Source organism: Eublepharis macularius, chromosome 2 (genome assembly GCF_028583425.1).
Source record: "Eublepharis macularius isolate TG4126 chromosome 2, MPM_Emac_v1.0, whole genome shotgun sequence".
Taxonomy (NCBI): Eukaryota; Metazoa; Chordata; class Lepidosauria; order Squamata; family Eublepharidae; genus Eublepharis; species Eublepharis macularius.
Genome location: NC_072791.1, coordinates 75,243,432 through 75,256,755, shown reverse-complemented (window position 1 = coordinate 75,256,755; position 13,324 = coordinate 75,243,432). Strand labels below are relative to the sequence as shown.

Sequence of the window (13,324 nt, the reverse complement as noted above, 5' to 3'; positions counted from 1 at the left end):
TGTTGCAAGGGGCGTTCCTGGGCCTTGGGCAGCTTAGGAAGCTGACTAACTCGCAACCCACCCCGCCGCGCCCCCTCTGGCGCCAGCACGGGACCTTGTGCCTTGCTTGCACCTCCAGCTGTCCGCCAAATGTCCCTGCCAGTGGCAGCCCAGTCGCAGTAGCGCGCCTTGGGCTGCTGCCGGTGGAGGGGGGGGTAGCACCCACATAGGAGCCATTTACGCCCACACAAGCCTTGGTACTCTCACCATGCCCTTTCCACACACACACACCCATAGGATTGGGCTGCCCAACTCTTTGTAGTTTTGTTGTTTGGTCTGAATCTGTTGGATCATATTGAACTACAAACACAGGAAGTTTACAAAAGGATTCTTACTGATTCTCCCTTCTTACTGCAGATTCCTGTGCCCCTAAAAAGCCACTCCTGAGGACTGGGAGTCCTCAGGGACAGTGTGAGATCTGGCCTAAGGGGTTGCAGCCTGAAGGGGAAATCAACAAAAACAGTACCTCTCCCAGTTCTTACCGGAGCTCTTCTGCCACTCATGCAAGTGGGCTCAGAGTATTTCTCTGCTGATTCTACCTTGTGGCTACAGCAGCTCCCCACACTGCATCCCACACAATTTCTAAGAGTCCCTCAACTCTCAGGATCACCTTTTCAGGTGATGTTGGGTGGGTGCACTGAGAGATGGTTAAAATCTCTTCTGAAAACTCTTTCCTGTTGTGGTATTTTAAAATCCAACCTAAGGTTGGGAGTATTGTTAAATGATGAGCAATACATTGCCTATGTGGTATGTTTTTTTTATAAGTGCTTCTTTTTGGAAGAAGATACCAGATGCACTTCTTACTAGCTGACTGCAACATCTTTTGGTTTTGGTAGGTTTATGAAATGAAAATAAAAAGAGCCATTGATCCGACATCAGCATTCTTGCCCACAACACTAGAAGCTCTGGATAAAATCTTGCATGGTGGAATTGCCTGTGGATCTCTTACAGAGGTAAAAGTACAGTAAAATGTACCTGTCTCTGTTTAAATGAAAGAGGACAGCTATTTCCATTTTACATGTTTTCAAATGTGAAGCGCTGAATACTTTAAATAAAATTGATGCGTTTTGGATCCAGTTGACTGTTAAAATATATATTTTTTTAATATTCTTGCTCTGAAGCAATGTTTTGATTTGATGGTCCAAAAGATTGGTCCTCTTTGATTGTCCTCCTACCACACTCATTATGAAATTTTACCCACAGAAGGTGGGTTGAGAAATTAGTTATTCATTCTTCCTATAGTATTTCCCTTTCTCACAGTGGAACTTTCAGATTCAGCTGTACTTTAGGCAAACAGTTTACACTATTGGCTGTGTTTGTAATTCATTGCTCTACAGATTCTGTAAGGGTATGAACATTGCATTTTCTGAGCCTCTTTTCTGAGCTCTTTGTCAGATTTCTGGACATTGCAATTTTTGTTTAAGGAAAAAAAAATCTATCTGTCTTAACACTGCTTTCCCTGCTGACTACTATAGATTCTTAAGCTCTCTTTTAAAGAGAAGGCTATATACAAGCAGTGGTTTCCAGTTGTGTTCAATGCATAGGTTGTAATATGGGTTACCGTGATCTAGGCTGAAATTAGTGATATTCAGATTATAAATAAGGTCAAAATATACATTTATGCTAATACTTGTAGATGATTAAAAACATATTTTGCCCATATTTTCTAATCAGAGAAATATTTTTTCAGACTCTTGCAGCTGCTTTTTCTAAATAAGCTCTTTTCTGCATGGAGCTTTCTCATTGCTTCTGGCCCCATACTGCTGTTTCTTTCCAGAGTTCTGTACGCATGGTCAAAATACCCTGATTCAGTCTCCAAACTGCTTCCCATACTTTTTTTGTGTTCTGCATCTGCCACAGAATCTATCTTCCCCCAGCTTTTCTACACCTTTCCCCCTGCACTCATACTCCGATTCCCCCCCACCTCCCCAGCAAAATCAAACCATGGCTTTTTTGAAGTGCAGAATGCTTTCTTTGGTGTGAGGCCTAGCTTTGCCTTTCACCATTCCCGTTATCTCCCTGTGCCCTGATGGTTGAAAAACAACCAATCCATTCCCCCCGCCCCCATTTTTATTTTAGAACAGCAGCGTTGCAGTGTTGGTTCCTTGCAACTAAGGGGGAAAGGCTGCAATATGGTTAACACAAAAACTATGCAGAGAGCCCTGAGTTCACCTGATATTTTAAAACATGATTCCTGTACATTTTAGTCCATTTTTGGTGTTAAAAAAACAACAACAGCAAGGTTGCAACATTGGTGCCTTAAAAAAAAAACAACCCAAACCTTCTGTAAGATTCCCTGGCCTATCTACTGACGAAACTGACATGTCCGTAGTGGATCAACTGATGAAATTGTCATGTTCCTCAGAAAGCTTGCAGCAGAAATGGGGCATTTTTCTAGTGCAGAAAAAATAAGCAGGCACCACTTCAGTTCAAATCCCTTAAGTGTGGAATTTCAGAGGCCCAAAGAGGATATGATCCTCACAGATTGAATATCTAGAAAATTCAGCGTAAGTGGGCATGTGGAAAACAGCCAGGTTGTATATTTTGTCATGTGAGATACTTTCTAATCAAATGACCTAGTGTTTACCAAAAATCTTGAACAAATGGGCAGAAGGGGACGAAGCTTCTGCTTACCCATGTGCTAGGAGATGTCTCCTAATACATGCCTCCTTAATCAACTTGTTGTCCAAGTTGCTTGGAAACTTCTAATTTTGAAAATTGATTTTTCCTCTTAATTCGGTGAGATATTCTTAAAAAGTATGAGAGACAAAGGCAAAGTGATAGATTCATTTGTATTCTTATTTTGAAACTTTCATATACATTTGCTGTAAAATTTATGATATCCAAAATTAAAGCTAGCCCTGACTTGGATGGCCCTGTCTTGTCATATCAAGCAAGCCCTATCTTGTCATATTTTGGAAGCAAAGAAGGGTCAGACCTGATTAGTACTTGGATGGAAAACTACCAAGAAGTCTGGGTTTGTTACACAGAGGCAAGCAATGGCAAACCACTTATAAACTACTGCTGCCTTGAAAACCCTACGGGGTCACTATAAGTCACCAGTGACTTGATGGCACTTTCCATCACTACCAGAGCTAAAGCCATCTTTTTAAGAAACAAAACATGAGATTTTTCAGAGATAAGTGCCTAAGAAACCAGAAAAGGTACCCAGGTAAACTGATACATAATGAAGGTTACCCAGAGGTTAAGATTTGCCTGCCCCAGCTAGACAATTCACATGACAGACAGTCATTCACATTGAACTAACTATACAGAAATGTACTAATTTATCTGGTTTGAAATGGCCATTTCATGAAATAATTTGTAGCAGAGGTGTTCTTGTTACACCTTACATTGACTGCTGTTGTTACCTGAGATTTTAGCACGTATGATCCAGCTGTTTCATAATAGAGGAATATGTGAATAAAAAGTTGTCAGAATACAAGTGGTATTAGAAGAAATGAAATACAACCATTATTCAAAATTTCTGCTGACTGTTCTTGCAACTTTATTCCAAGTCTTCATAGTTTTCTCACTGTGATGTTAAGTTGTTTCACTGACTCCTTTTTTTGAATCCACCAGGGAGGGCTAAAATGAATACTGAATTGTCAGTAACTTTTTTGGTCAACCAACTTGTGTCAAGAATAGAGATGGGCATGAACCGGGGAAAAAAAAAAGAACTGTGCAGTTAGTGGTTTGTCACATTTCATAAACCATGAACTTTCACGAGCCTGCCCTGGTTCGTGAAAATGTCACATCCAGGTCAGCCAAAGGTCACTTCCGGGCCAGCAGAAGGTCTGCAGGAAGTCCATCCCCTGTTGCCTAGGAAACTGATCTGAGCCAGGCTGTCTGCAGTGACAAACCAAAAAATGAACCAAACGAACCAGCCTAAAGTTCGTGGCGGTTCATCAGAAATGGGCTCTGATGAACTACCGGTCCACGAACCACGAACCAGCCCGGTTTGTCACGAACTTTGGTTTGGATTTCGGTTCGTGACCATCTCTAGTCTAGAACTTTCCAAAGAGGAAAGTTTAAACCCTGTTACCATATTATCATATGACATGGGTGGGTACCTAATTTCTGTTGGATCCCTAAGTAATTTTAAAAATATTGGCCACAATCCAGCTAGTAAAAAGTACTTTTAAGCATTATTGAGATAAACGGGAGAGAGTTCAGTTTAGCTCAGCCTAAATCAACTCATCCAATTCAATAAATGAGATTTAGAAGTGCTCACTTTTGGCTGTGTTGTACCCAATCACAATCTATATATTTTTATGCTTTAATCCCTCCTTCCAGTTTGTAAAACAAATACACTAGTGGCCAAAATTGTGGAAACCTTTTGGGAAAAGTGTATTTTTGAGGTTTGATGGCTCATTACACCACTTTTTTTAGAGTAATACCATAAAATTATATATCAATGGAAAGATAATTTAATCAAGAATGTAATGCAATAACTTTTATGAAGGAATTTTTTTTAGAACAGTAGTTATAAAGAAGAAAATTGAAACACACAGGAAAAATGAGTTATACAACAATTCTCACCATGTCAGTTAATACTTCGTTGGGTAACCTTTTGCTTTAATTACGGCCTTACAACGCCTTCCCATGGAGTGAACCAAGTTTTTTAGTTCTGCAACTGTTATAATGTGAAACCATGATTGAGTTATTGCTTCTATTAATTGCGGTTTATTGCTGGGTTGCTTCTCACTAACCAGTTTCTTTAGTCGGCTCCATAGATTTTCGATGGAGTTAAGGTCTGGGCTATTCCCAGGCCATTCCAATAGTGGAATATGATTATCTTGAAACCACTTTTTGCACACAGCAGCAACATGACATGGAGCTGAATCTTGTTGAAATATAAATGCTTCATTATCTTGGAAAAGATCACGTGTGGAAAGCTTCAGTTTGGGCTCAAGTATTTCATTTATGTATTTTGGGGCAATTATTGCCATTTATCATGCAAATTCTTCCCACACCTTTTGATGTCATACAACCCCATATCATAACACTAACTGGGTGTTTCACGGTAGGTGTAATGCAATCAGGATGCAAATCTTCTCCAATTTGTCTTCTCACGTATTTTATGCCATCACTACCGAACAGGGAGATTTTGGTCTCATCGCTCCAAATAACACTGTCCCATTGTTCTACTGTCCAGTTAACATGGGTTTTAGCCCAGTTTAATCTTTTCAACCTTTGTTTGAGAGATAACAATGGGTTTTTTCATGAAATTCTAGCATTAACACCAAATTCCTCCAGTCTGCGCCGAACAGTCCTTGCACTCAACTTCACATTGAATTGTGCCATTTCGTTCTGTATACACCCCGATGATTTTCTTCTGTCACCTAGGCTCAGTCTCTCAATTCTTCTATCATCCCTTGCTTGTGTGCACCTTTTCCTGCCTTTACCAGTCTGGTTTTGTAGTGACTGAGTTGCCTTATACCTCTTCAAAAATTTAGAAATGCCACCTTTGGTTAAGTTTCCACCTATTTTTCTTCTAATTTCTTTATAACTGTAGCCTTGTTCACTTAATAGTACTATTTTACATCACTTTCTGGGTGACCAGTCAACTCTTTGTGCCATTTCTTTAATTGTATTACGTTGAATGGCTACATTCAAATGAAGGAAAGCTACTTCATATCAACCTAAGCAAGTTGTGCTTCCTTTTCCTGGTTATTTGGCTATAACATTTGATAGAATACAGATAATTGAACAAACTTTATTGCATTACATTCTTGATGAAATTATCTTTCCATTGATATATAATTTTATGGTATTACTCCAAAAAGAAGTGGTGTTATAAGCCATCAAACCTCAAAAATGCACTTTTTCCAAAAGGTTTCCACAATTTTGGCCACAATTTTTTGGCCACTAGTGTATAAACATTTAACAAATTACTGGTCTCTTAATGTGAAATTTGATAAAGGAGGAAGAGTTTTAATTCCATTAGTGATAATGTTAGTGATACATCTAACATCAGTTCATGAACCATGTATTCAGTTGCTATTATTAGGGAAAAATCAGTCCAAATATGAGAAAGGTAGTGTTTGTTGGAGAGCAGCAGTCCAGACTTAGCCAGGCTGTTGTGCCCCCCCTCCCCATCCATTTTGGTCCTGGGCCGGGCAGAGAGACTGTCTCTGAGAATGCTGCAGGACAGCAAGAAGTAGGTGAAGGCCCCACTTGATCTGAGATTCAGGGCTAGGGCCAGCGCATCAAGGGGTGTGTGACTGGCCTCTGACACCAGGCCCTAATAGACTCAGAGGAGGTCAGGTCGGGAACAATGACACTACAATGACCAGGCAGCTTCTGCTGCAGCCATTTGGGAAGGTGGGTGGGAAGAGCACACCTAGCCTCCAAAGCCTTCTCCTTCTTCCTTTCATTAGGATCTGGTGCAAAGGAAGAGGCTATATTGTTCCCTCGGGAAGGAATAAAGTGAGAGGAGATGGATATAAAGGAGGGTCTGGGAAGATTCTGTTGGGACAGCTCTAGTGGTCAGGAAGGTCCAGCGGAGAAGAGGAGAAACCAGGTGGTGCAACCCCTCTCCTATCTTGTGGAACCCTCAGAGTGTAGGCGTCATCATTGCTGAAGGTGGAGCCCTCTGGATGGGGCAGCAAGAGTGGGGCAGGTAGAGAGAAAATAGAGTGTGGAAGGTTAAAATTACAGCATACTAAGATCACCTTCAACCTCTTTTACTTCTGCAGTTATTGCAGGTATTTTATGACTTGCAGAATGTGATTAAAAATATCAGATTGTTACTCTCTGTGAATGTAACATCACTATATCTGAAGAAGGGAGCTCTGACTCTCGGAAGCTTACACTCTGAAAATCTTGTTGGTTTCTAAGGTGCCACTGGACTGAAATCCTGCTGTTCTACTAGAGACCAACATGGCTAACCACGTAGAACTATCATTATGTCATTTTTCAGGTTTTGGAGGTATTTTTTCCAGACTATTATAAGTGCAAATATGTGTTTTATTCATATATAAAATAAACATTTTTTGTGAGTGTTGCAATTTTTTCATACAAAGGTATAAGCTTGTCTTTTAGAATGTTTTAAGTATTTCTCAACACTTTTTCGTGGAAGTATATTTTCAGAGTGCTCTCATAAATGTGTTTTAAGTGTCTACTGTGTTGAACTAGAAATGGGGGTACATTACTTAAGCTGCATAAACCTTTTCTGAAACAAATATTTTAATTTTTATACAGAACATGAATGTTAGTTATTCATTCTGGCATATTTTTATAGACTAGCAGCCAATGGGCTTAGAAGGGTGCAATGCTGCTTTGAATGGTGCTGTAAAATAGTCTTTAACTTCTATTATTGGTAACCACTTGAGATGTATTTTGCATTATCCTCAGATGCATGATGCCACAAATTGTCTTTTCCATAGAATGAGTGAGATATTTCTGTTTCACTTGTGTGCTTCTTGTTTTAAGGTAACAGGCCCATCAGGTTGTGGGAAAACTCAGTTTTGTATTATGCTGAGCTTGCTGACCACATTGCCCTCCAGCATGGGAGGACTGGATGGGGCTGTTATATACATCGATACAGAATCTGCATTCAGTGCTGAAAGGTGAGGTTTATTAAAAACTAAATGTTTTCAGGTCGAGATTAGTTAATCAAGCATGACAGTGTTCTTGCATGATTACATTCTTAACCTCCTCTCCCTGCCTCCAGCCCTAACAAACCCTAACCATACCCAGTTGCAGATACCACCTGTTATGGATCCAGATGGGGGTACTGCGTTCTTCCATCCCTCTGATCTCCCAATTGATCCTAGGTAGACCACCACCACCCTATCTTAAACAGACTTTATGTCCATCAGCCATTGGGAAAACCTGTTTAGCCTCTGAGCGTTCTGGTACATGACCAGGCCGCAGTCATGTGGGTGAAAACTGACAAACTTTGTCTTAACCGAGAAAGATCTTTATTGAACTATTAAAGCCTACAGAAAATAAAGAGCACACAAGTTTATGGAAAATAGATCTTGCACAAAAGGTTTGCAGTTACAAAAGAAAATAAAAGTAGTTGCTCCCATCTAACTGTCACTTCAAAGATTGTATGCAAACGGCGAGTATCACGATTAAGAGCTTATCAAAGGAAAAACAATTGTGAAAGCTTACTAAGATGTGTAAATCAATGTCACTTAACCTTCAATAAAATAATTACTACAAAAGTGTGTCTATTTTATGGCTACAACACATACGTCCAGAATACACATTTGTGAAAATACACTCTATGTCGACCTCCAAATCAGTATGCAACTCACTTTTACAATGAATCCCTCTATAACAATAAAGTGCTAGTGCTTGACATCCAATAAATACATTTCATGAATACAATTCATAAATATATCAATAAATAATTCAGTATTGCACTAGTCCATACACTGTTACAGTCCCCAAATCCAAAACAGCATGCTAGGAAATACATGTAATTAGAGATCCATATTTCCCTCAGAATCTTCAGTGGATCATATGAGAGTCCAGTTTCAGTTGTATATTTTTGCTGTTGCTGTTGTATATTTTTTGTCAGTTCGTTCTTTCTTTGTAGACCCCCAAAAGACAAACCGCTGTGACTAGCTAATGGGTCGTCCGGTGCATTTGTCCCATTTCATTGCCTTCTGGAGAACACACAATATTAAGGATAGGATCATCAAATCAGATTTTGGCCAACACATAGTAGAACAGACTTTACCTGTTGGACATCATAAATACATAAAATGCATTTACTGTACGTCAAGCACTAGCACTTTATTGTTACAGAAGGATTCATTGTAAAGTGAGTTGTATTGATTTAAAGTGTCATTGATTTAGACAGCTTTCACGATGGTTGTTTTTCCTTTGATAAACTTAAAGCATTATGGCAAAGTACCTTATTCATCTCCTATTGAAGATGAGCATCCAATGTCTAGAGGCCCCTCCCAAAAACTCTGCCTCCTTCCTAGTTGTCCATGGCTAACTAGTTCTCCTGTCACGTGTCTCTCTCACATGTCTCTAGTTTTATGATAGAATCTAAAGGCTAGAACAACACACAATTATTTAGCAGAAGTTGTCAGTTTCCCTAAACATAAGAAAGAGACCTGTCAAGGGGAAGCAAATGGCAATTCAATTGCCCTGTGCTTCCTGACTCTCCAAGCTAACTCAGAACTTGATTATGAAAAGGTGAATCAGAGGCCAGTTTAATATTAAAATGCCTATGCCTCAACATAACACCATCTGACACGATAGCCTGCGCAACAACCTTCAGTGCTTTCATGGTTGATGGGGAAAGACACAATTTTTCATAGAGAAGAACCTCCAACCTAGACTTCTTGTTCTGAATTAAAAGCTGTTGTGGACCCAGGATTTTCCAGGGCTTAGCTGTCTCCTGTTTCTTTAAGGGAGAAGTTTTTGTATGAGTGTCTCTGTGCACTGTACTCTCCAGCTGCAGTCTGGAATCTGTAGTTGTTAATACTGAAACCTTTAAGTGCATGTAAATTGCCCTGATCTCCAGTCTTTTAGAATAATCATGGGGCATCACATTTGCTATATATTTCAATAAATATACTGTTGTTTGCAACAGAATATTTATATTCCCAATTTTTCTCATTTGTCAAATTAAATAGGAAAATAGTGCATGGACTTGGTTTCACAATTCATGGACTCGGTTGTATGTCTAACATAGGATGCAGTTATCATTTTAGTAATGCACACTCAAAGGCTTGTGCCACAATAGTTGGGTACAGAATCAAACTCCATATTCCCAATCTGTTTCTATTCACTTTTAACAGTACTCTTCTGTTGTCTGATTAGTAATCTTGTGAATGAACTTGAAAGTGTGGAACAGTGATTAAATTTTGATTGATACAACGTTTGGACTCTGAACAGGCTTATTGAGATGGCACAGCACCGTTTCCCTCATTATTTTGCCACAGAAGAAAAACTTATTTCAATGCCCAGCAGCATTCATGTTTATCGGGAGCTCACTTGTGACAGTGTGCTTAAAAGGTAGGATCTGTTTGTGTACACCATGATGGCAATACATAAAACCATCCTGTATAGTATGCAATTGCACACAGTTTAGGCAGGAAGGTATAAGCCTGCAAGCCTTGAATTTCAGCATTATTTTCTACAATATATTTTCCATTAAAGAAGAACTACGGCTTGAAACACATTAGGGTTTATTGGGTATTAAACTTATGTTCATCCCTAGGAGCCTTTTGAATTTTACTGCTCTAAGGTGTTACCCTTGGCTATCTATGCAGATAACATAATAACATCAAACTTTTTAAATGTTGCAGTAGCATTTTTGTAGGCCTCCATGTTTCATTTTCTCTGCAGGTGGATAATGACATCAATTGTTTTGATGTCTTAAGAGCCTTTTTCTCAAAGATTTGCTGAGGGCCTTATGAATAATTGTGTCTAGCCCACAACAGTTTGTATTCTAATCTAAAGAAATCAGCATTTGATATTCAGAATTATGACGATCCACAAACTTTGTTTTGAATAAAGCATGTATCTCATTCTTAGCATATTTTTATTTTCGCAGGCTTTTACATTTTTAACAGTCAAAGTTGGGTGTGGGAGGAGTTGTAAGGAATCATGATTAATGACTAAGAGGAAAAGGACAGTTGGAAATACTGGATGCAAAGATACCTTCTGGCTGAGAAATGCTGTCTTCAGTTTTTTCAAGTAGATCCATTGAGTGAATATAAAGCAGGGATACATGGATTCTTCTAGTTGCACTCTGATCAGGATTTGTTTCATCTTTAGTCCTGACTTTTTGTTTGGATTGTCTTCTGTCTAATTTCAAAAAACTCTTGAGGAACAGAATTAGAATACACTTCACCATTTACTCAGTATCCATAGAAACTATGAAGAAGAGGGGGAGAAAATGTCAAGTGTAGGGTTGTGCTTTTCCACTGCTCTAAAAAGTATACCCATCTGTTGCAGCATAATCATAAAACAGAAACCCCTTTCAAAACTATTTGTTGAAATTTTTAAAAACTTGAAACATACAACTTTTTCATCCTTAGCACTAATTTTGAAGGGGTTTCAGTTTTTTAAAACATATTTTTGCTTCTGTAGTAGAGGTGTATATTTGCAGTTTTCTATACCAAGGGGGGTGGGGCGGGAATCGAAATTAGCCCTTTTTGTGCTTTTGAAAAAATGGCGTGTAAGAATACAGTACTATAGAACCCCCATTAAAATAAGCTCTTTTTTCAGAATTAAATTACTTATGGTGCACAATGGGGTAGTTTTGAAGGAGTTCCTTGCTGTTTTGATTTTCTTTTAAAACACATGGCCATGCTTCCCTTGAGGTCCCTGAAACTTGTGGTTAGATGTTCACACTGTTAAAGAGAAATGCTTACCCTGTGTAGGTGGTCTGTAAGGACATCCTAAAAGACATTGAGGAACTGCAGGCCTGTGGGAGAGGGGAGGGGGTACAACTTTATACTTAGCTTTCCCATCTGCAGGAATCATGTGGGAAAACTTTGATGCAAATAGAAGCTCTGTGAGCAGGAAATTTGTTGCATTAAACCTTACACACTGATATTAAAAACTAATAACGGCAGTGTTACTAACACTTTATTTATGAACCAATGTCTTTTTTCCAGGATTGAATCTCTGGAAGAAGAAATTATTTCTAAGAATGTCAAATTAGTAGTAATTGATTCTGTGGCTTCAGTAGTCAGAAAAGAGTTCGATACAAAACTTCAAGGCAATTTGTTGGAAAGAAGCAACTTGTTGACTAGAGAAGCATCAGTATTGAAATATTTGGCTGAAGAATTTTCAATACCGGTAAGTTTTCTTTCCTCTACTTGTGTATGATCTCTGACCTAAAGTTTTTATGTCAGAAGATCAAACACTTAAAAATAATGAGGGTTGGTAACAAATGGCTTGTAAATACATAACCTTGTATATGAAATATATCAACATGCTTCAGAAGTAACATGACAATTATATTTGCTTCTGATCTAAAAGATGGCTTTACAAAATTCTTCATACCATTTTCACGACTTTTACAATGTGGTATTTTAATTTGACGGAACTTTCTTAAAAGTATTCATTTCTCAATTACTGTCATGTTCACTAAGCAAGAAAATGTTTGAATATTTTGATCTTTGTAGGAAACTTGTTTTCTTGAGATCCCATTGTACAATTTTGGTTAACTTTTTTGGTAGTTGTATAAAATCAGTGCTGGAATGTTCATCCAGCTTTTTTAAAAAAGGGATTTTGAGCAGGAAATCCTTACTTTACTGTGCTCAACTTTTTTAAAAATCAAAAATGTAAAGCTTTTGGAAGGCTGTTCATTCTATCAGTCCAGAGCTAGAACATTCCTCTGCCCACAGTTCCCCTCCAAAAGGGGAGGGGTAGCAAATCGCAGCATGGTTATTCTTTCATTGTGAAACATTGTTTGGCAAACTTAGTAGCCAGCAAGATTCTCTGGGAGCCAAAGATGAGGATAGACTTCTTTCCTGACCTCTGCAGTGCTAATAACCAGGTTCAGCTTTTTTAGGTGTCTGTTTTTTGTACTTGGTTATATTGGCATTGGTCTAATGTTTGTGGGGATCATTGCACAAGAGATTAAATGACTTGGGATATGTTTTTGCATGGTTTGTGCTATGTGTTTCTATAGAAGAGAAAACACACATTATTGATAGCTGCTGAGAGGTGACTAGAAGTGTGCAACCCACCCCCCCAAAAAACCACAAGTCAGAAATTCACCCAGAAATACACCCTTTCTTTGCACAATGCAAAGAAATGCTGGCAAGCAACCAACCAACATCCATGCAGTTGTGTGCATGCGGGTTTGAGGAGGGAGGGGTCTCCTCCAGCCTCTGAATGCCGGGCTGATGCAAAGGCTCATGTTATGCATATCAGAGTGAAAATTGGAAATAATAAAGAATCATTAAAGGAGAGCCACATTGAGGAGAACCCAGGAATGTGTGGACCAGGTTTCCCATTCAGTGGCCTTCTGCTGCTGTCCTTTGCTTAGGGGCCACAACTGTTACTTGACTAAAGAAGTCCTAAGAAAATAACGGGTTGAGGACTATGAGGAACTTCACCCTGACTGGAAAGACTTCTAGTCTTTTCTGGCGTTTATTAACCCTGGGTTAAAGAGCAGGAAAGAAGGGTCTTAGCAAGTCTATGCACAGTCTCAGCACACCCAAATCTTGACAAATCAGTATTGCATATAGGAGGCAGATCTGATCAGATTTTTTGTTTCCTGTCAGGCTTTACTTTCCTTTAATGTACTACTCCTTCATTTAACTCTGGGTTAATGGTTTTAGTCAGAAAG

At 39.0% G+C, this 13,324-nt stretch overlaps 1 protein-coding gene across 8 annotated transcripts in view; it reads left to right on the top strand.

Annotated features, from left to right (window-relative positions):
* Positions 1-13,324, top strand: part of RAD51B (RAD51 paralog B) — a 636,381-nt gene that overhangs the window by 10,410 nt on the left and 612,647 nt on the right. For all 8 annotated transcript variants that reach the window (XM_054971797.1, XM_054971795.1, XM_054971796.1 and 5 more), the window contains exons 4-7: positions 876-992; positions 7,477-7,613; positions 9,910-10,029; positions 11,640-11,823. In XM_054971797.1, the coding sequence (XP_054827772.1) occupies positions 876-992; positions 7,477-7,613; positions 9,910-10,029; positions 11,640-11,823 (558 nt within the window). The remainder of the gene's footprint in view (positions 1-875; positions 993-7,476; positions 7,614-9,909; positions 10,030-11,639; positions 11,824-13,324) is intronic.